The following is a 23,316-nucleotide window of genomic DNA, read 5'->3' on the forward strand; positions in this document are numbered from 1 at the left end:
TCTTTCTTGTTTACCTTTTCATGCTTCTCTTGATTCTTGTGTTTGAAAGTTAAATTTTCTATTCAGCTGCGGTCTTTTCACTGAGAAAGCTTGAAAGTCCTCTATTTTATTGAAAATCCATATTTTGCCTTGGAGCATGATACTCAGTTTTGCTGGGTAGGTGATTCTTGGTTTTAATCCTAGCTCCATTGACCTCCAGAATATCATATTCCAAGCCCTTCAATCTCTTAATGTAGATGCTGCCAGATCTTGGGTTATTCTGATTGGGTTTCCACAATACTGAAATTGTTTCTTTCTGGCTGCTTGCAGTATTTTCTCCTTGATCTGGGAGCTCTGGAATTTGGCAACAATATTCCTAGGAGTTTTCTTTTTGGGTTCATTTTCAGGAGGTAGTTGGTGGATTCTTTCAATTTCTGTTTTACCCTCTGACTCTAGAATATCAGGGCAGTTCTCCTTGATAATTTCTTGAAAAATGATATCTAGGCTCTTTTTTGATCATGGATTTCAAGTAGTCCAATAATTTTTAAATTATCTCTCCTGGATGTATTTTCCAGGTCAGTAGTTCTTCCAATGAGATAGTTCACATTGTCTTCCATTTTTTTCATTCCTTTGGTTCTGTTTTACAATATCTTGATTTCTCATAATGTCACTAGCTTCTACTTGCTCCAATCTAATTTTTAAGGTAGTATTTTCTTCAGTGGTCTTTTGGACCTCCTTTTCCATTTGGCTAATTCTGCCTTTCAAGGAATTCTTCTCCTTATTGGCTTTTTGGAGTTCTTTTGCCATTTGAGTTAGTCTATTTTTTAAGATGTTGTTTTCTTCAGTATTTTTTTTGGGTCTCCTTTAGCAAGTCATTGACTTGTTTTTCATGGTTTTCTTGCATCCTTCTCATTTCTCTTCCCAATTTTTCCTCTACTTATCTAACTTGGTTTTCCAAATCCTTTTTGAGCTCTTCCATGGCCTGAGACCACTTCATGTTTTTCTTGGAGGCTTTTGATATAGGCTCTTTGACTTTGTTGACTTCTTCTGGCTGTATGTTTTAGTCTTCTTTGTCACCAAAGAAGGATTCTGAAGTCTGAGTCTGAATCTGAGTCCATTTTCTCTGCCTGGCCATGTTCCCAGACAACTACTTGACCCTTGAGTTTTTTGTTGGGTATGACTGCTTGTAGAGTAGAGAGTACTTTGTTCCAAGCTTAAGCAGATGCACTGTTGTTTTCAGAGCTATTTCTCACAGCAAGCTCTGCCACAGAAGCGCTCCTCCTCCCCCAAGAACCTCCAACCCCAACCTGACTCAGATCTTAAGCAGACTCTGCACTCCTGCTCTGATCCACCACTTAATTCCTCCCACCAGGTAGGCCTGGGGCTGTAAGTAACTGCAGCTGTTTTTCTGTAGTTGTACCACCTCCGCTGCTCCTGGGCCGGTGGCCTAACCATGAACTCTTTTCACTCTGTCCCCCACAGCTTTTCCCACTAACCTTCTCTGTTGTCTTTGGTGTTTTCGGGTTGAGAATTCTGGTAACTGCCACAGCTCACTGATTCTGGGCACTAGGGCCTGTTCTGCCTGGCTCTTGGTCTGGTTGGTCTAGATGCAACCCATACTGGGCTCTGCTCCTTTGTGCTTCCAGCTCCGTGACCTTACCCAGCCACCATCCAGGCTGTCCTGTGCTGGAGCCCTGCTTCCCTCTGCTACTTTGTGGGTTCTGCAGTTCTAGAATTTTTTCAGAGCCATTTTGTTATCGGTGTTTGGAGGCTCCTGGGGGAGAGCCCTAGGCAAGTCCCTGCTTTCCAGCCTCCATCTTGGCTGGACCTAATCATACTCTTTCACTGATCACCTCTGTTCAGATAACTTTTACATCTGTGTTGAAAAATTGATTTTCAGAGACTTTCATGGGCCACTTAATCACATCATTTTAAAGTGATCATGATGACTGTAAGTGAACATATCATCTGAAGATTACAGTCCAACATCTGTTACAGGGAATTAAGCAGAAGGAAAATTCTGTGAAGAACTTGATGAGATTCTCCAAATTAAATGCAGTTTGATGCTTGGTCACTTGAATATGAAATATAGCACAGAGGAAGATGAAGAAAAGGTTGTTGGAAAATATATTTCAGACAAAAGAAATGAAAGAAGCCAAATGCTTATTGGCTATTCAGAATCCCCAAGTCTTTTCTTGAGGAAAACAGAAAGGGCTGAAAATGATTGATGACCTCAAAATGACACAATAGAACATCTAATTCAATTTAAGTAATGTTTTTTACATAATTCTTAATAGATAAATCACTCCTTCATATATATGTCAACCAATCAACCAACAAACATTTATAAAATCAAGTACTATTTGTACCAGGCATTGTTAATGACATAAGTCTTATTTTCAAGGGGTTTACTTGCTACTAGAAGCATGAAGCATGTTCACAGAAAAATAATTATGGGATATAGTCAGAATAAGTACAAGGTGATTTGCAGGAGGTAGGGGAGATGGGACCAGAAACCAGAGAAAATCAGGAAAGGCCTTTTGAAGCTCAGCCTTGATGACAACTTGGGATTCAAAGTGGTAAAAAGGGAGAACATTTCAGACATGGCAGAAAGACTATACAAAGGCCTATCTCTGCTTATGCCAAAGAGTCCTATATTGTTAACCTGGATGTTTGGGGAAATGGCATTACTCTCCAGTACTTGTTAAACTGTGGGTTGTGAACCCATATGGGGTCATGAAAAATTTAGCAACAGTAAAAAAAAAAATTAATTAAAAGTCAAGTGTATGATGAATCTGAGGTGTTTCTGGCAGCGCTTGCCCAGGTTGCATTGTACAACTTCACTGCAGCCTTGGTTCTGAACACAAAACATGTGCACCTTGCACTGTGCATGCCCTTAGGCCGTGCAATGCAAATTAATTTAATTAAATAGTTGCTGTAATATCTCTAACAGTCATTTAACTGTGTTCTTTATGAACTACATCTGTTGTACATTTCTTTATAGCAATATACTATCTTAAAAACAAAACAAAACAAAACAAAAAAACACAGTATTTGAACAAATTACTGGAGAAACTAAAAGACCTATGGCATCACCTAAATGGGATTGCAAAAGAATATCCATATTTCTTAATACCATGTGAAACTTTTACAAAAATTGACCATGTATCAGGGCAAAATAGAAGTAGTGTAAACAAATGTAAAAAAGGCAGAAATAGTTAATACAAAAAATAAAAAAAAATTAAAATGAAGCCATGTTGAATTTATTACTTGTCCTAAACAATTTAAACACCACTGTACATCTAATGACTAATCCACAGTTCTTTCCAATATACCAATTTGATTCTTTTCTGGCACATGTGGTCTCCAGAATCTATAAGTATAAACCTTTTTCTTAAGTGAATTAAACTCTTCATTGAAAAATTAACAACTTATTTACCTTATTCTTAATATATACCAGAAACATTTCAAACACGGCTATACTTACCTACTCTTCAATAGCAAATAATAACTACTTTTCAAAAGCAACAACAACTTTCTTAACAAATAAACTTTGGGATTAGTTTCTGAGATGTTATACTCCATGGTCAGCCTTAGCCAATGTGGAGTCTTGGGCAAATATTTTTTGAGAGGCTCCTGTCTATATAAATGAATTGATTGAACATGTATTGCAAAATTCATAGGCCCATTTGAGGCATACTGATTTATTGATGAAGATTTAGAATAATTAGTTTATAACAGTAACCTTTTCATAAGAAGTATTGAGATTTAAAACACTGAATTTTACAGACCTAAAATGGCTATCTAAATCATTTACTATGGTAGTCCATATTCTACGTATATGTGTGACCACAGAAGGTTAAACAGAATCACCCCACATATCCTCCTGGCTATTCGCAACACTCATTCTCATATATTCCAAAAATACAGTTTAGATCATGAGAGCTCACCTTACTACTTTAGCTAAGGGACTGTCCCCTCAATATGCTACAAATAGCTATAGCTTAATTTTCAGCAAGTATTTTCAACACCATTTGATAGATGATAATCACACGTTAAAATATGTTAAACAGTCTGCTACAACTCCCCAATAGTCCACATTGCAAGAAAAACAGAAAATGTTGCCCTTCTTGCAAAAACAGAGTGCATAAACATTTTATTACAGAGCAAAAGTTTGTTTCAGTGCATTTTGCGTGAAAAGGGTCCTGAAAATGATGTTTTCCCCCATGAAATAGACAATTTAAAAGATATTTTTGTCACACCTTATACTGAAGTTTAAATTGTTATTTTTAATATTATCTTTTATGTTGGCAATACCAATTAACTGGAGAATGGTATATCAATACTCTCTTTACATTTTATAAGGCCCTGTTTTTGAAACCTCAGATATAAGAACTACCTCTTTTGAAATTAAAATCATAATTATTTTGTGTCAAATATACAAAATGCATAAAAGTATAATTTAAAAAATAAAATCAAGTGTTACATTTCTATCACTGACATTAACTTACATAAATATCTTCAAACTAAAAAATGCACTATACCTTTTATTTCTCCTGTCATTTCTGACAGCTTAAACGCATATGAAAATGAAAAGTACCAAATTAAAACATTCCAATCTATACACAAACTATCCAGCCTCTAACATAACATTATGTAAGAGAAAATGCCATCCTATACAATATGAGTTAGTGTATGTGCATATTTTTGATGACAACTGCCAATCTATCCCTTCTTCAGACTAGAGAATTTTTAAATTTAAGTTTGTCATAGCAATAGTCATAGTATTAATGATTATGGCAATTAAAAATGAATTTAAAGAATAGTAGATTATTTCATGAATTATTAAGTATTTAGGTAAAGCATAAAGAATTTTTAAACATCCAATATGGGGCATATTAGAAATTTTAAGGAGCAAAAACAAGACATCCAAGGCAATTAATTTTTTAGAATATGGAGGATGTACTACTAATATTAAGAGCTAAAGATTAACATTCTCAAAATGCAGTGTAATATATTTACATCTTAAACTGGAAACATACATGAGATGTCAAGAGAAAATCCTTAAATTCAGTGAGAATGTTTTGTTATTTACTTCAGATAAAAAAAACTGGAATATTACCATCAACGTTGTCTCTACTACAAGTTTGCAATTGCTAGCATAGCATCAACAATCACATTACATTTTTCTTATAAAGTAGTATCTTTTAACAATGAATAAGGTTCTTGCCCACACTTCATTGTGTGTGCATTTATGTTATTATTGGATTTATCATCAGCAACAATGTATTCAGTCAATAGTATATGTTGTACTTTCAAGTGACTCATGACAGTTAACAATGAACAATAAATCTATGAGCACTTAAATGAATTGATGAAAATGTGGGGGAAGTGGAATACATCAGATGAATATAGAACATTTTCCATTATTCTTCTCCATATGGGGATTTGGGTCTATCAGAATCGAAACTATCCCGTCTAATGCAGGACAATTGCCTGGTTTAATTTAGGTGTATTCAGATATTCCCATAAACCATGCAATAAATCCCATACAAATAAGGTAACATAAACTTGGCTATGCAGATCTTCCATAATTATTTGATTTTATTCTGTTTTTTCATTTTTTCTTAATAATCTTTATGCCTATAATGAGCAGAGCCCTCCAAAGTGGGCACCCCCTAAGGAATACAGGATACAGGATGAGGAATACACCCCCTAGGAATATATATCCTAAAGTTATTACTTTTGGTCAGATCAGAAGTCTGTGAGAAATTTATCCTCTAAATAGTCTGTTCTATTCTGTTAGAGCTAGGTGGTACAGTAGATAGACCACTGTGCCTGGAGTCAAGAGGATCTGGGTTCAAATCCAGCCTCAAACACTTATTAGTTGTGTGACCCTGGGCAAGTCACTTAATCCTGTTTCCATCAGTTCCTTATCTGTAGAATGTCAAGAGGAGGAAATGGCAAACCACTCTAGTATCTTTGCTAAAATAAACCCAAATAGGATCATGAAGAGTTGGACACAACTGAAATGACTGAATTAGAACCAGTTTTCAAGCTGATTGGATACAAAAAAAATTACACATTTTATTTCATTAACTAATTAGAAATTTAAATGTGACAGTCCTGTCTGATATAGATGCTTCTATAGGACTTAAAACTCTGCTGCCAATATACTCAACTTGAGTCCAAGGAGGCAGAGCAGTGTAATCAACTAACAGGCTTTTATTAAATGACTTCTGTGTGCCAGGCACTGTTCTAGGGCCTATGAATACAAAGACACAAATAAAATAGTCCTGCCTTCATTGATCTTGCATTCTATAGGGAGAAATAGCCCATGATATATAAGCAACATAACTACTCTGTGTGTGTTTATGTGCTATTCTCTTCATTGCTTTCTATAAACTATTTTTGGAATAATGGACCAGATCTATAATTTCATTGCTAAAGGAACTTCCAGTGAGGAAACTCCCTTTAGTGGTGCAGATGAGTACCTGCCCTTCAATTTATAGTCTTACAGAATTGCCTTGGGGCACCAAGAGATTAAGCAACTCCCAGAACTGCTCACCAAATATGCACTAGAGATAGGTGTGTTGAACCCAGGTCAACACATCACCAACAATTCCTCAACCACCACTTCCCCTCTCAGGTTAAGAGAGTCTAAGACTCTGCTCCCAATGCCTCATGAATGGCAAACCTCCCAGGCTGTTGAAAAGAATCAGATCGAGGTGCTTAAAAGAAACCCCCCCAGACTGCCACTTCTGTTTCCAGCCTGACCTCCTGACATCCATCACCAAAGGCAACCATGTTTGTGGAAAAGGGACTCAATTGACATCCTTATCACCACCAATCCTAACCACCACTAATGGGCAGGTAAACCAAGAACTTGGAATAGCAGTACTCCTCCTGCCATAACTCACCCACTTTCTTCTAGCCTGTCCTCAAAGTCACTGTCCAGGAAAGCAACCATGATGGTGGTGCAATCTGGTAACTGTCTCTGTAGGCAACACTTCTGCCTCCTCAGTTGCTACTCAAGTCCCCAAAAGAAAGTTACCAACTCCAAAGTCCTTGTCACTGTCAAATGGATTGGTGTAAAAAACAAAAACAAAAAACAACAACAAAAAACCCACCAGTGTAGTTTTATCAATGAAAATGACACTGAAGAAGATACATTGCCAACATCTTTGCCAAATGCAATTCAAGAACTACTGGGCCTTTCCATATGAATTGCAGCTGAAATCTAGTATATGTATTATCTTACATTTGAGAATGTGAGCTCCTTGAGAACAGAGATTATCAAACATTCTTATTTGTGTCTTTGGAGATTAGCATAGTGCTTTGCACAAAGCAAGTGCTTAATAAATGTCTTTTCATTCATTTACTCATTCATTCTTTGCTGACTTAGAGCCCAACTCTCTATCCACTGCGCTGTGCTACCTCTCTCATACAAAATATATGTAAAATAAGCAAGACTTGGCCACCTTCCAAGGAAGCCTACATCAATAAAGAGACTGGGAGTTGTATTTCTTTCTAGCATGGTAAGAGAGGAAGTTAATATAAAATTAGGACTAGAGAACAGAGTGTTCCCCAGTAGCAGGAATTTTGAAGGATTTCTCAAGAGAGAAAGAGAGGTGGTGGAGAGGCTTTTCTTCCTGACATGGATCATCAGAAGGACAAGGCAGATGGTAGTCCAACATCTGCAGTTTCCATTAAGTCTCCAAGGGGGAATCCAATATTATTTCTGATAAACAATGGTGGTGGATTCTTTCCTTTGCATTTTCTTGTATCCCTTGTGTCATGAAACCATGGAATAACTTTGAAATCAGCACAGGAAAGAGTGACTTGACTTAGCACAGGACTATCATCCCAACCTGGGGGTTAAAAATGAGTTAAAGAGTTTTTGTTTTTTAACTCAAGATTTATCACAAGCTATTCCTGTTTCATGATTACACTTTCAAGGGCAGAATTACTATGAATTTGGGGACCTTTATGTCTGCCTTTTCAGATCACACCCCTAAAATAGCAACCCCTAGTTTACAAGTCCAGGTATTTGGGGAGTGGAGGATGTACTAGCAACTCATGGAAACAGGAAAGATCTTGTGTAAGTGGACATGTTTTAGGTGAGTTTTGATGGAAACTAGGGATTTTCAGTGGCTGAAGTAAGGAAGGAATGCATTCTAGATATGGGAATTAGTCTATGCAAACACTGCAAGGTGGTAGATCACAATGGAGAAACAGTGCTGAAAAATGGAAAGAAAATTGACTCTGGAGTTAGAAAGCCTGGATTCAAATACTGTCTCTAATGCCATATGTAACCTTTGGGAAATCACTTAATCTCCTCAGTTTCCTAATGTATAAAGTGAGAGACTTGAATTAGATGACCTCTGAGGTCTTTTCCAGCTCTAGATCTATGATCCTATGTTGTATGTGAATAAAACAAGCATTACAAGATTGTTTGAAGAGGAGTAATGAATAACAAACCTGGAAAGGTAGGTTGGAGCTAGGTTTTGAAGGAATTAAAATGCTTGTATTTGATCCTAGAGGTAATAGGAAGCCACTAGAATTTGTTGAAAATTTCTTGTCAACTTTTAGCAAAGGTACTTTGGTAGCTATGTGGAAGATGGATTTGATTGGGGAGAGGCTTTAAGGTATGGAGATGAATTTTGATGATATTGCAATAATCCAGGAAGTTGTGAGGCCCTGAGTTAGGGTGCTAATTATGTGAGTGGAGAGAAGGGGATGGCTGAGACATGTTATGGAGGCAGACTCTGTAAGGAATGACAAATTATTGGTTGTGGGAGAGGGTGAGGAAAAAGAGGGACTGAGTTGTGAAACTGTTAGGACTTGCCCAGCAGTAATGCCCTCAACAGAAATTGGTAAAATCAGAAGATGTCCTGGTTTTGTAGGAAAAGATAATGAGTTCAGTTTGAGATGTGTTTTGTTTGATATGCCTAAAGGATATCTAGTGGGAAATGTCTAATAGGTGGTTGATGACTGAGACTGGAGTCTAGGAAACAGCATAAGGATGGATTATAGAGATCTGGGAGTCACCTATATAGAGATGATAATTGATATCATTAGAGATGAAAGGTCATTGAGAGGGTTTATAGAGAAAGAAAAGATAGCATAGAGCTTTAGCATGTACACCAACAACTACAGAGTAGGATATGAATGGTGCTTTGACAAAAGAGACTTAGACATGTATAAACGAAGAAGAAGGTGGAGGTGGTGGAGTTCATGGAGGAGGAGGAGAAGGAGGAGGAGGAGGAAGTGCTATCGCATGTATTAAGTATCCAGGGGAGAGTGTCAAATGCTGCAAAGAGGTCAACAAGGATGATTGCTGAGAAAAGACCATCAGATTTGGTGAATAAGAGATTATTGCTAACTTTGGAAAGAACCAATTGATGAGGTTGGAAGTAAGGATTTGAGAAGTGTGTAAGAGGAGAGGAAATGCAAGTAATCAGTGTAGAAAGCTTTTTTTTTTCTAGGAATTCAACAATAATAGGGAAGAGAGATATGAAGTAAAAATTTGAGAGGATGGAAGGGTGGAAGAATTTTTGAAAGGATAAGAATGAATTGGAAATGTTTATATACAGAAACAAATGAGGCAATAGACTGGGAGAGACTAAAAATTAGAGAGAAAAGTGATAATTATAGGACTAATCTGCTCCTGAAGAAAGTGAGACAAAGGACTTGAGTTTTGAATCTTAGTCCTACTACTTATTATTTGTGTGTCCTTGGGCAAATGACTTTGCCTCTTTTGCCTCAGTTTCCTCTTCTATAAAAAGCAACTTGGACTAACTGAACTCTAAAGTACCTGTCAGCTCTAAATTTCTGATGATTCAACTTCCCAGCCCTGACATTTTCCTAATTCCTGTGATTTTTCTTATTCAATCCAAGGTAATTTAGGTTAGTAATTAGATATAGGAACTGTCTCCTAGCCAGGTGCTGATACCTACAGCAATGACCCATCCCTTTGATTTAATGATTTTTTTTTTTTTGCTGTAGTGGGTAAGTTAATCTTTAACTTCTGTTCTTGCTGAAGTTAGCCACAGTTTGAGGTCTGAAAAGTTAAGGAATATTTATAGATAGAAATCATTTGGATGAAAAGACAAAGCATAGGAGTAGTACTTAGGTCAATATTTCAAGGACCTGTACTTTCACCAATGTGAAGATTCACTTCACAAACAAAAAAAGACCTCAACTCATCAACAACTCAGTAGATTGTCTTTGAGACTTGCTGGGGCTGAAAAATCCACTAATCTGTAGCCAAACTGATGACAGACATTTTCAAATTTAGCCAGATATCTGTTTAGTCAAGAAGACTTTTCAGCTTCATAGGACCTAACAAAGCTTATGCTCCATTGGCAATCTTAGAGAACTCAGGCTCACTTCTATGCCAGGAAGAGGCATTGGAGTAGAATTTTGGTGGAAAGGTACACATACAAATTCATTTTTAACATATGAGTAGCCCAGCTTTCTTTTTCCACAATGACCAAAAATATGTTATTTTATTCCTGCTTATTATTGTTCTATGATTCTCTTCACATTTTTGTGGTCCACAAAGTTAGTTTGGGATTTAAAAAATTTACATTGACCCATTGTCTGATTTCAAATATTTTAGAATAGTACACAAAGTATGTCTTCAATGAAGTTGCATTGATTTTTGATTTATCAAGCTTCCCCATTATTGAGAAGTTGGAGATTGGAAGAATCAGTAGTTGTCAACTAGTCAATCAAGAAGTACTTATCAAGTGCCTACTTAAGGCATTGTCTGAAGTACTCAGGTTAGAAGGATGAGGACCGAAACAGTCCCTACTGGTGAGAAACTTACAATACAATGTAAGGAGACTCTTTCTCCCTCTCTCTCTCTCTCTCTCTCTCTCTCCCTCTCTCTCTCTCTCTCCCCCCCCCAGGGAGGCAATAAATACATATTTAAATATATGTACATATGTAGTGGGGGAAACAATATACATATAAATATATACAGCGTAAATATAAAGTTAAATGAATATATATACAAATTAATTAAAAATAAGGTAGCAGTTGGGAGGATAATAAAACAATATAGCTATATTCTTTTATTTTTTTCTTAATCACTTCATAATTTTTAACATGCAAAAGCAAGGAATACAGCAAAAGGAAAATGAGGCAGTAGAGAAAATAAAATATGAAGAGATAGCAATTTCACAAATACCTTTTATACAAGTTTTATTTCTTTAAAATATTCAGAGAGCAGAAAGAGTCTTTTCAAATTAGCAATTTCCTAAATTAATTTTTATTCACAGAATGCCTGGCAGATAGTAGGTGCTTAATAAATGCTTATTGATTATTTGATCGATCGATTGCCCAAAAAATAGGATTTTAGAATCAAGAGAAGAAGAAAAAACTTAAACTCATAACAGTAGCAGTAAATGTAACAATTGAAATGTGTTATTAAATTGACTTGTCGAGCTCTCTGACTACTCTGTTTTTGAAGCACCAAAATAAATTAAATATCTACCACACTTTGAAACAAATTACATCCAGAAATTCTTGGCCCTTTTGCAGTTAGCAAAATGATGTAGTTTCAGCTGATTACAAAAGCCAACTATAAAAGTACTGTAACAGAATGACATATTATGTCCCCCCAATTTATGATGGCAGATCTAAAGTATAGAGCTTGAGTGGGCCCCTTTCATACTCATCTTTCTAGATCTAGAAATGCCAAGGCTCTCAGAACAAGCTCTTCTATGGATATGTGTAACCTACTACTAATCTGTACTCTCTATCTACCTTTCTTTTACTGGCTCCTATGACCTATGTTTTGACACCTTTCACATATCAGTCTCTTTTGTAATGTATAATGCTGTTAATGGCCATTATTTCTAGGGAAAGTTTTCTTTCCAGAAGAAAGCAAGCTCCTTGAGAGCAGGGATTATTTTCATTTTTGTCATTGGATCTCTAACCCTAAGCACAGTACCCAAAAAATACAAAGCATTTACTAAATACTTGTTCAATTGAATTGAAATTTAGTTAATTTTTTAAATCACTTAGAGAATTGGCGTGTAGACTAGATATACATCATAGAATGTGTTTATAGAGGACTCTAACAAAACACTTTGAATATTAGTAATATCTTGGTCAACTCATCTTTTTGGTAGAATTCAGATAGAAACAGTCCTGTGCTGCCAGTGGCAAAGTTGTTAGAATGCTCACTCTGGAGTCTGAAAATTGTTTGTTGTTGTTGTTGTTGAGTCATTTTAGCCACATCCAACTCTCCATGACCCCATTTGAGGTTTTCTTGGCAAAAATACTGGAGCGGTTTGCCCATTTCCTTCAACAGATCATTTTACAGATGAGGAACTAAGGCAAAACTGAGGCAAAAAAAGGTGAACAAGTCACTTCACCTCTATAAAAAGTGGATAATAATAGCACCACCTCCCTAGGGTTATTGTGAGGATCAAATGAAATAATAATTGTAAAGTGCTTTGCAAACCTTAAATTACTGTATAAATGCAAGCTATTAATTAGTGCCCTGTGAACTAATGTTAAAAATAATAACATTGGATTATATGATCATCTTTTGTAGGGTCCCTGAAAGTATTTTTTGGGCAACCACAATAGCAGGAACAACGTTTCAGATGATATGGGCCTAAGCCTGTTTTCACATGGTTTTGATTTCTTCCACTAGGATGCTAAATTAAAAAATATCTTTTCCATTCCTCATATTTTGGAGATTAAAATGTTATTTTTATCATAGGTTCATGTTATATCTGTATGACTGTGAGCAATAGCTTTAAGTGTAATAATGTTTTAGTTCTAGTGGAACCAGTCTTGGTAGAGTTTATTTCTGAAATTCTCCAGAATACTTTTGTTTTTGTCATTGTAGTCCTCCATCTATTAGGTAAAAAAAAAAAAAAAAAACCAAATACTTGCAGGAGCAACATTTGGTTTTGTGAGTGGATTTTTTTATACAGTGAATGTAGTTAAATCTGAGCTCCCAGTTCCCAAGATTATTAGTAGAGTATGGCGAAGTTCCATAGGATAGGAGCCTGAGAATGCTTAAACATTTATGTAGTCCTCACACAGTGGTAAGTCTTATAAAACTGCCATTTATGAACAAAACTAGTACCTCTCTTCTTGGCTAACAGTTTAATGAGGCAAAATGTAGTCATTATATTTCAGGGCACAAAATTTCATCCATGACATTTCTAGTTCTGTGTAAAACTAAGATATTTTGTAACTAAGTTCTATTCTTCTTTATTTAAATAGCTGTCACTTCCATTTACAAAGGTCTTCCACTGCAGGAGGGAATATTTGCATGTCTAGAGTTTATATTTCTACCTGGACCCCTGACAGATATCTCCACCTACTAGCCAATAAAGCTATCTAAATGGGGAGTATTAGTCAAACCTGTAACAAATCTTTCATCTTCAGTGAATTGAATTTTTCGGTTGAATATTTTATGTGTTTTAAAGACCAAATATGTTGGTTTTACTTTTTCGTGTTTAGTTTTGGACTGTGAATACATGTAAATACAGTTATTGTTGCTATCCTCTAAAAATATACATTTTAAAATAGTAGAATACACATGTCACAGATTCTGTATGGGAATCAAGCAGTGGTGTGTGAATTATTTGAGAAAGGGAATAATTTTGATATTGATACATTTTGTGATGCCAATAGTCACAAGCATGCACTTCCACTCATGCTAGGCTGATATTGAATATATGATTTTGACCAGATGAAGCTAGATTTAGTTGGTGTTCTCTCCTTCTCCGCGCCAGACACTTTATCAGTTGAGTGCTGGCAAAATGAGCCACTCCAACACCTGTCAGGGTGGGAGTCCAGAAGATATGGCCACTTTCTTCCCACTGAAGATAGATTTCCAGTGATAATCTGGGTCACTGTAGTGTCTTCTGTGAAAGGTAGTGGCCCTACAATAGTGTCACCTCTTGCTCCAAAGACCAGCTTCCAAAGCAACCAAGGACCAATGGAGCACCTACCTTGAGGCAGGAGGCCATGTGCTTTCAGGCATTATAATTCCTGCCCTCATGGGGAGGGTCAACCACCTCCACTTACTTTCTAAAGACTACTTTCTTAAGGCAATCAATGTATTCTAGCACTTGCTCTGAGAGAGGAGATTACAAGATCATGGACCGTAATAGTGCCTCCTCCTCTAAGGCAGAATGGCAACCAATATAGTGCCATGCCAGTGTCTGTCCCAAGATGAGACGCTGTATAATGGGTCTAGACCACTACAATGCCTAAAATGGGAGGTTAAAGTATCTGCCACATTCTCCTCCCTTAATATGCCAGATACTCTAGCACCTGTCCTAAATAGGGAAGCCAATGACTCCAGGTAATGCCAGTATATACTTCCTGAGTCAGGAAGTAATGCAGCTGCAGGGCACTTAAGCTCTTTGTCTGAGGCAGGAGGCTAAGGATACCTTTACTTCCTTACCCACCTCAAAGACTAGATTCAGGATGAAACCCAGTCTATTCAAGTGCCTACATTTATTTGGTCCCTACTAGAGGTAGGAGGTGATGCACCTCCAGACCATGGCAGACCCTGAAGGCCTTGAAAGTTTGGAATACTCTAGTACCTGTCCCAGGGTGGAACGCTCTGGGACCCTCAAGGTAGGAGGCTCCAACAGTGTCACCTCTCATTGGAAGACCACCTTCCCTTGGGCCGCTAGTCAACCAAAGTACCAGCTAAGGCAGGTGGCTCAGATGTGAATACCTATTGCCTTTTGAAGAGAAGTTTCTGGCCTTCCTATCCAATTCCAGCTCTATGTCCTCTCATTGCTACTTCTAGCTTCTTCCCTGGGCTTGTGGACTCTCAGGAAACTTGGGACATACCTCCTTTTGCTCTTGTCCTTCTGAATGTGGCCTCTGATGGTCTTACAGCAGGGCCATCCAACCTTAGATTTTTATTGAAACGATAGACTATATATTTTGATTTGCCATTTTAGTGAGAGCTCTGGTAGCTCTGCTTCATTTACTAAAGCGTTTATGTAAATTTCTGTGCTTGTAGGCAGCCACATAAATTGAACTTCGGGGCCACATGGGGCCTGTGGGTGGCATTTTGGACAGCCCTGTCTTATAGGATGAAGCAGTGACCTAAAAGTCTTTGCTGCAGTGGGTCTTTTCTACTTTCCCCAACAGCCAGAGCATTCCTGTTGAAGCTAGGTGTCTGTCTACTCTGTAATTAATATAATTATTTTCATATGGTTTCCTCTACTAGAATGTAAGCTTCTTGGGAACTATAGACTAATTTTACACAGTACAGTACTTGCCACACAATGTTTAATAAATGTTTGTTTATTATTGACCTGCCATACATGTACTTCATTTTTCTCTTTTATTGTGTTTTAATTCTGTTATTTTTAAGAATGAGAATTATTCTAAGGACACATAAAAAAGATAAAGCCTATAAAGGGCACACTTCAATGACTGTTAGAGAGATTGTAGCAACTGTAGGTGCAGAAAAGTCAAGTGCATCAAGTGCTATTCAAAAATGCAATGAAACAATCATTCACACTAAAGTGAAGAGTAAAATGTAGTCATGAATGTTGCTGTGGAATGGCCCAATTTTGTTCTCAGAAAATAAAGACGTTCAGAGGGGCTCAGAAGCTGGATGTATGGTTGTTAATTCCTCTTCAGTGTGGCATATGCTTTTTTAAGTTGGAGTATGAGGAGACTTTTTTAAAAAATAGCAACTTACCACTACTAGTAAGGAAAGGAAAACACTTTTCATGGGCAAAGCAATACAAAGACTGGTATACTAAACCTTGCAAATGGCACAGTAGATAGAAGGGTAGCCCCAGAGTCAGGAAGACCTGAGTTCAAATATGGCCTCAGATATTTACTAGCTGTGTGACACTGGGTAAGTTACTTAACTTCTATTTGTCTTAGTTTCTTCAGCTGTAAAATGGGGTTAATAAAAACAATTACCTCCCAGGGTTGTTGTGAATATCAAATGAAATGTTTGTAAAGTCATTAGCACAGTGCCTGACACAAAGTAGTCACTTAATAAATGCTTTATCCTTCCTTTTTCATTCAAGGCACTACCAAGTCCAATAGTTGAAGTAATATCTGTGTGCTTGTAATATTTGGCCATCTTTATCTGACAGCATACATACATATACATTTATATACACATAAACATATATGGATGGATGCATGGATGGATGGATGCATGCATGCATGCATGCATGTATATATCTCCAATAAAATGTTAGGGAGAGTTATATTTCCCATCCCTAAAACCAGCTTCTCTGGACCCACAAACATCTTGAGTCTCCCATAGTTCTTGAAATCTTGTACCCATTGAGGGAATGATAAACTCCTATTGTATACACACACAGAGAGAAATAGATATCTATATCTACATATACACATACATCTAGATCTAGATTTGCTGAGAAGAATTATTCCAGGGTTACAGAAATCCCTAAATGGAGATGAAATACTGAAAAATATCCTCACCCCATAAGAGATATCACACCAACAGATGGAAATAAACAAGTTTAAATGGTCTTGGAACATTCCTGACTAAAATTACTTTGAAAATCTATGGATTTAATCAAATACATCTTTGAAAAATACACGTTTTCCCAAAGGCACACTTAATATCTGATGCACTAAAAGTGTGGTACCATGATAAATTAAGGAATATGTAATTACTCAGTACCAAATTGTATTTCTAAAAGTACAGCCAAAGGAGGACATATTACAGATTGAACACTTTGAACAGGAAAAACTTTAAAAGGTTTATTTTATGTCAATAAATTTAATTATTTTACTTTCTGCCAATTACTTTGCATACTACTGTAAGTATAAATAATATACCATAAATATTAAATATGTTATGTGTTTCTTAACTTCTTGTGTTTTTTAACCTTTATTTGTCATTCTATTTCATTTTCCATTTCCCTCTTTCTTTGAGAGAATGTGGATATATGGGGTCTGATTGGTGAATATATTATCTACTCAATCGCATAAGGCTTCCTGAAGAGGAAAATACAGTGTTTTTTTTTAAGTAGAAGATAGAAACACGTTGAAAAACAGAGAATAGATTATTTATGTTGTTATAGGACTCCCTAACATTATAACTAATTTTTCCTTTCCTTTATCTTGAGAGGAGAGATTATATTCTTCACTTAGGAAAAAAATGCAATGTAAGTAGTATATGCTGTGCTTGTTTTATAATACATTAGAGCATAAATAAACTGTAAAAATTAATCTGAAAAAGAAGTCCAAGTTTGTAATGGTTGCATAGTGAAGCATAGCTAGTGTCATCTCATTTTCTGTCATATATTTTTATAAAGGATAACTTCTCATATAAAAGTGGAGGTCATACTTGTTTTTATAAGTCTTCATTCAGCATGGAGTAATGAAAATTCAGAATTATATCGGTTTCCACAATTATTTTAGTTATTTTTTTGTTTGTTTTCATTTTTCTATAATTAGGAACTTGGGATATCACTGTAAAGACAAGTAATGTTTTGTCCAGTGGCATAAACCCTAAAATGGCCTTTGTCGTCTGCTGTGAGCGAGGTACTTGTGCACCAGTCATATTTCCAAAAGGCTCACTTCGAAGGGCTCAGATCTATAGGACCACTATGGAAATGGACAGAAATTATGGAGCCATAAAGAAAGTACGTTTGCAAGTAGAAGATGCTGAGGATGGGGAAGTCTGGCATTGCCATGAGGTAAAAATTATTAAAGCATACACACACAAACACACACACACACATACACACACACACACAGAGTCAGATTTTTGTTTTCATTAGAGTGCAAGTTCCTAGTGGGTCAAGACCACTCATTATATATTAGAGATGGATATTAAACCTGTACATGTGTGTATATATATACACATATATATATAAATGCATATATGTACATGATATACATACATATTTACATTAAAGATTTTTCAGTGATGGTGCATATGATCTTAATATTTTTAAAATAAAGTCCATTTGCATTCATTATTACTGTGTAACTTTTTTTAATTTTAAAAATTAGTGTGAGCTGCCAAGAGTCTTGTCACCATGATTTCAAGGTCAATATGAAACCGTTACCTTTTTAGATGGCATTCAGAGAGTAAGAGTCTTGTTAACTAGAAGATATCCAATGGGTAGCTACATTAGTTTTCATATTTCAAAGTTTTAGTTTGTTTTTGTTTGTTTTTCCCTATTTCAATCCTGTTATGGTTCTGTAAGGCTGAGGGGGTGGCTGTTATTTCCATAATTCCAAATGGGCTTTTACATATTCTGGATCTATAATCCAAAACAGGTAACAAACTGAGAGACTGAAAAGGCCCACAGTGCACCCTCCCCGCCCCCCCCCAAATCTGTCATTTAGATATGCTAAAGAAGAAATGAGTAACAAAAATGACACTTTTCTCTGAAGTCTAAGATAGTAAAATGAAAGCCTTAGATCACATCAAAACTTCTCTGGAAATGGAGCAACAGTAGAGCCTATTCCATTTGTATTTGTAATGAAAAAAAGTCTTAATAAAGAAGCCTTTCATTTTAAGTTTTCAGTATGCTTTTATCCAAGAGCATCTCATGCCCTTTTTGTTGTCACAAAAGAAGAAAACTACCCGCCCCAACAATTTCAAATGATTGTAGCAGTTATGTGATTAAACAAACAGTAGCCATTAGTTGACAAGTCCACTTTTCATTTTTGCCTTCTCTCCATTGAAACATCTGTGTTTGGTGGATTGATCAACTTTACACTAAATATCCCAGGCCAAGGGAGCTCAGTAGCAGTTATGTATTGAGAACTAAAACTTGCTAATGAATACCCCTGAGAATAGAGGTCTCTGTGAAAACTGGTATTGTGAACCCAAAGCAAGTTAAAAGAAAAGAACCCCTGAAGTCATCAGAATGATGATAATTCATTCTCAGAGTTGTTCACAGAAGGCAGCTCATGTGGCATTGCTCTTCTCTGGAATTGTTAAACATGGTAAGTTTTCTCAGGACAATGTATGATGCCTCCTGCTGTCTCTTTTGTCATATTTGAAGAGTTGAACAATAATCATACTTATCATCTCTTCTTGCAACCCTTCCGGGAAGCATTAGCTAATTGTCTGTAGAACTCTTTGAAATGAATACATTCACCCAACTTAAAGGGAAGTTGGGAATATTCCATACAGTCTTCACAGTAGCCAGCATTTAGGGTAGAAAAATGCTTAGTGGGTTTGTACACAGGAGCATCCCTTCACCCCAATACCCACATACATACACACATATAAATTTAGTAAGATTTTTACTCATCATACACTTGACACCAAAAATAATTCCCTTAGTGATTATTCTTAAGTTTTTTCTTCTCATTTTGTCTACTTTTTAAAAAAGTTTTTTATTTTACCAGAACACAAATACAAAATAGAAAAAAGAAACAAAAACATATCATAAACTTAAATATTGAAACTTAAATGTAAAGTAAGAAAGAAAAAAAATCATGTCACGTGCTTAGCAGAACATAGGAGAGAATTCAAAATATGTAACAACAAATCTTCATTTCAAGAAAGCCTGTATGATAAATAATACACCTTGTGTTGAGAATTGTCAATCTTTTCTTTGCTTCCTTGTGTTTTCTTTTGTTCTCTGCTCCACTTTTTTAACTTTGTTCTTTTTCCCCTCCCTCCACCCCCCAGAAGGCTACAATATAATTTAGATATTTTTTGATATATACATAGACATACAGATACATACATGCACTTATACATATATACATGCATATATAGACATATACTTTACCAAACGTAATTTACTCCTGATCTTTGTTTTTTATGTTTGTACATATCTTTCATTTCCTATTCTTCCTGCCTCCTCTACTTTACTTCTACCCACTACCTTACCTTCCTATTACTTGCCTTCCCCCCTCTAAGGATTCCTCTCCTATCCCCCCATTCTCATTAATCTAAACTCCCTTTACCCTCATTCTCCCCTGTAGAAGTCCCTCCCTTGTCCTTTCCCCCCCTCACTATAACCCTACCATTCTAAATTTAGAAGACTTATATACTCTTCTAAATATATATATATGTATTGTTCCCTCTTAAACCCATTCCCGATGAAAGTAGGTTACCAGAACTACCAGCCCTCCTCCCCATCTAAATCCTCTGTATCCTTTCTTCTTCTTGCACCTCTTTTCTATAAAATGGTTACTGTTTTTAGTTGTTTGTAAATGGTTTTATTTTTAAAATTCATATCATAGGTTTATCCTCCTCTTTCTTATGAGCTTGACAATTATTAATAAGAATGTTAGACATGTATTTACATTTTATGTTACATAAAAGGTAAGCAATCTGTTCTTATGAATCCCTTATAGTCAGTCATTGGTGTGTACCTTGTCTTTCTCTTGATTCTTATATGTTGAATCTTCTATTAAGTTGAAGATTTTTTTTAACAAAGTCTTGAAAATCAGAAGGTTTGTCAAATGTCCATTTTTTTCATTCAATATAATACTGAAATTTGAAGGGTATGATATTTTTGGCCAGAGCCCCAGGTCTTTTGCTTTTCAATATACTGTGTTCCAAGACCTGCAGTCCTTTAATGTCTCTGCTGCTAGGTCTTGTGTAATTCTAATTGCAGCACCATCATATTTGAATTGTTTGAATCTTGGTGCTTTTAATATTTTATCCTTGAGCTGGGGGTTCTGGAATTTGACTATGATATTTCTATGAGTCTTTCTCATAGGATCTCTTTTAAGTGGTGTGTGGTGGATTTTTTCTATTTCTACTTCCCTGCCTTGTTCTAATGCTTCAGGACAATTTTCTGTAATTATTTCTTGTATCATTGTATCAAGATTCTTTTTTTGATCATGAATTTGAATTACTCCAATTATTTTTATATTTTCTCTTCTTGATCTGTTCTCCAAATCTGTTGTTTTTCTTATGTTTCACTTTCTCTTCTATTTTTTTTTCATTATTCGTGTTTTGCTTAATTATCTCTTGATCTCTTATAATTTCAGTGGCTTCACTTTGCCCAATTTTAATTTTCAAGGTGTCATTTTCTTCCTTGAGATTCTGGATCTCCTTTTCTAATTGGTTGATTTTCCTTTCATAACCTTCTTGTTTTTCTTGGATTATTTATAGTTTTATTTAGTTTTTCCTCCATCTCTGTCATTTGATTTTTAAAGTCTTTTTAAAGATCTTCTATAAATTCTTTTTCGGCAAGTGACCATTTAACGTTGATCTTCAATTCCTCCTCTGAGGATGAGCCCCGGTCATCTCTATTCCCGTAATAGTTTTCTATAGTTGGATTCTTTCTCCTTTGCCTGTGCATTTTTCTTTGTAGTAATAACTTGATTTATGTAATCACCTCTAGCCCTGGGGTATGGGAACTGGTGCCTCTTGCCCCAGATCTTTAGTTCTCTCCTCTAGCCTGGAACCAAAGCCAAAACACCAGCCTTCTGTAAAGTGCCCACAGCCAGGGGCTTTCTGCCCCGCTGCTTCTGCACTCACCCGGCGTGTGCGGGTTCCTTCTCGCCCCCACTGCTCTTCGGAGCACAGCTGAGTCTGGCTTTCCTCGTCAGGAGAGGTTCCCTAAGTCTTCCTGGGCTCAAACACATAACTCCTCTCACCATCCTGGGGTGAAAAGTTCCAGTGGCTGGGGCCAAGGCAACCTTTCAGACCAACTAACCCCAGGGCTTGCCGCTAGTTGTTTAACCAGATCCCCGGCTTGTTGTTAAAACGGAGCTAGCCTGGAGGTGTTTACTCCTTGTGGGGATCAAACCTAGTCCTGGGGTTTCTCTTCAGATCTTCTCGAACTGTCTGAGGAAAACCCGGATTATGCCCCTATTTTTCTTTGTCTCCACCCACACTCTGTTTGCCCTAAGGTGCTATTTTAACTCTTTTGTGGGGGAAAATCTTGAGAGTTTGGAATTTTCTGACCTACTCCACCATCTTCCCAGAATCCATTTCGTCTACTTTTAATGAAATGAATCACATAAAGTGCCATTAAACTAGATAATGTTTTGCTCAGTCTTATGTGGTATCTCAGTAATATTTGTTGACTGAATCAGTGTTACCTTGGCTTTAAAAAGTATCAATCAGATTCATTGGACTTATTTTGTTTTTTAAATTCATTTTATCGCCATCTTTTGTTTTCAAATTCTCCCTTTATCCCTTTATGCCTCACTCTACCACATCCCATAAAGCCATCCATTTTGAGAAGTTGGCTTTATTTTCTTTAAAGACAGAGTCCAGTCTGTCATTGAAAATAGTTGCACAAACATTGTATTAGTCAAAATGTAGGTCTTCTTGATTTTTGCCACTCTCCCCCCAGCTTTTTTTCTGTATAGAACCTGAATTTCACCTGTAATTAATGTTATTTCTGACTATATAGCTATGATTTCTCTTTCTTTTAAAAATAGTTCGTTTGAGGGTATGGTCTCAAGGGTATGGGGAATGATCATATTCAAACCATTATGAGTTTCCTTGGAAATCCATTGTAACGAATTAGAGAGAGTCATAAGATTTAGAGCTAGATGAGGATTTAGAGATCATCTATTCCAACCCCAGTCATTTTATCTTTGGAGAAACTGAGACTCATAGAGGTTAAGTGAACTTACACAAAAGATAGAGCTGGGATTCATATCTAGCCTCATAACTCTGAGACCAGAAGCTCTTTGCATCACATATACTATTTCACGTGGGAAATGAATATGAAGAAAGATTGTTAAATATCCCTATGCCCACCAAAAGGGCTCTGTGCAAGCCAACCAGAAAGTGCTATTGGCATTTTCATTCAATAAGTATTGATTATTACTCTGTGCTAGGTATTATGGCTAGGTCCTGTGGATTCAGTGACATAGATGAAAAAATTCCTATCCTAAAGGAAATTCTATTACATTAAGGGGGAAACCTTTATACAGGAAAGTAAATGCAAAATAAAAATAAAATAAAGTGCTTAGGTATGGAAGGAACTAACGAAAGGGAGGATCAGGAAAGACCTCTTGAAAGAAGTAGCATTTGAGCTGCTTCTTGAAGGTAGCTCAATATTCCAAAAAGAGAAGATGAGGAGGGGCAACATTTCAGGTATGGGGGATATCCTGTAAAAAAGTGAGTGAGATGGGAGATAGAATTTGGGAAGATAAGGAATAGTAAATAAGCTTATTCTCCCTCAGCCCACAGCCAATCAATTATCGACAAATCTTGTAGTTTCCTTTTTGACAACATTTCTCATCTACATCCTTTTCTCTCCATTCACAGAGCCACTCAGGATCTCATCATCTCTCACCTAGGCTGCTGCAAAAACTATTCTAATGGGATTCCCTGCCTCAACTTGTTCCTTACTACAAACTATCCTCTAACCACTACTCTTCTGGCTCCCA

The 23,316-nt window shown here is 36.4% G+C and overlaps 1 protein-coding gene across 1 annotated transcript in view; it reads left to right on the forward strand.

The window, feature by feature from the left end:
- The window catches only part of RP1 (RP1 axonemal microtubule associated), a 629,473-nt gene that overhangs the window by 506,256 nt on the left and 99,901 nt on the right, over positions 1–23,316 (forward strand). Inside the window, 1 exon segment of the mRNA XM_036741155.1 lies at positions 17,437–17,678. Coding sequence (XP_036597050.1) covers positions 17,437–17,678 — 242 coding nt within the window.

The sequence above is a fragment of the Trichosurus vulpecula genome, chromosome 1 (genome assembly GCF_011100635.1).
Source record: "Trichosurus vulpecula isolate mTriVul1 chromosome 1, mTriVul1.pri, whole genome shotgun sequence".
NCBI lineage: Eukaryota > Metazoa > Chordata > Mammalia > Diprotodontia > Phalangeridae > Trichosurus > Trichosurus vulpecula.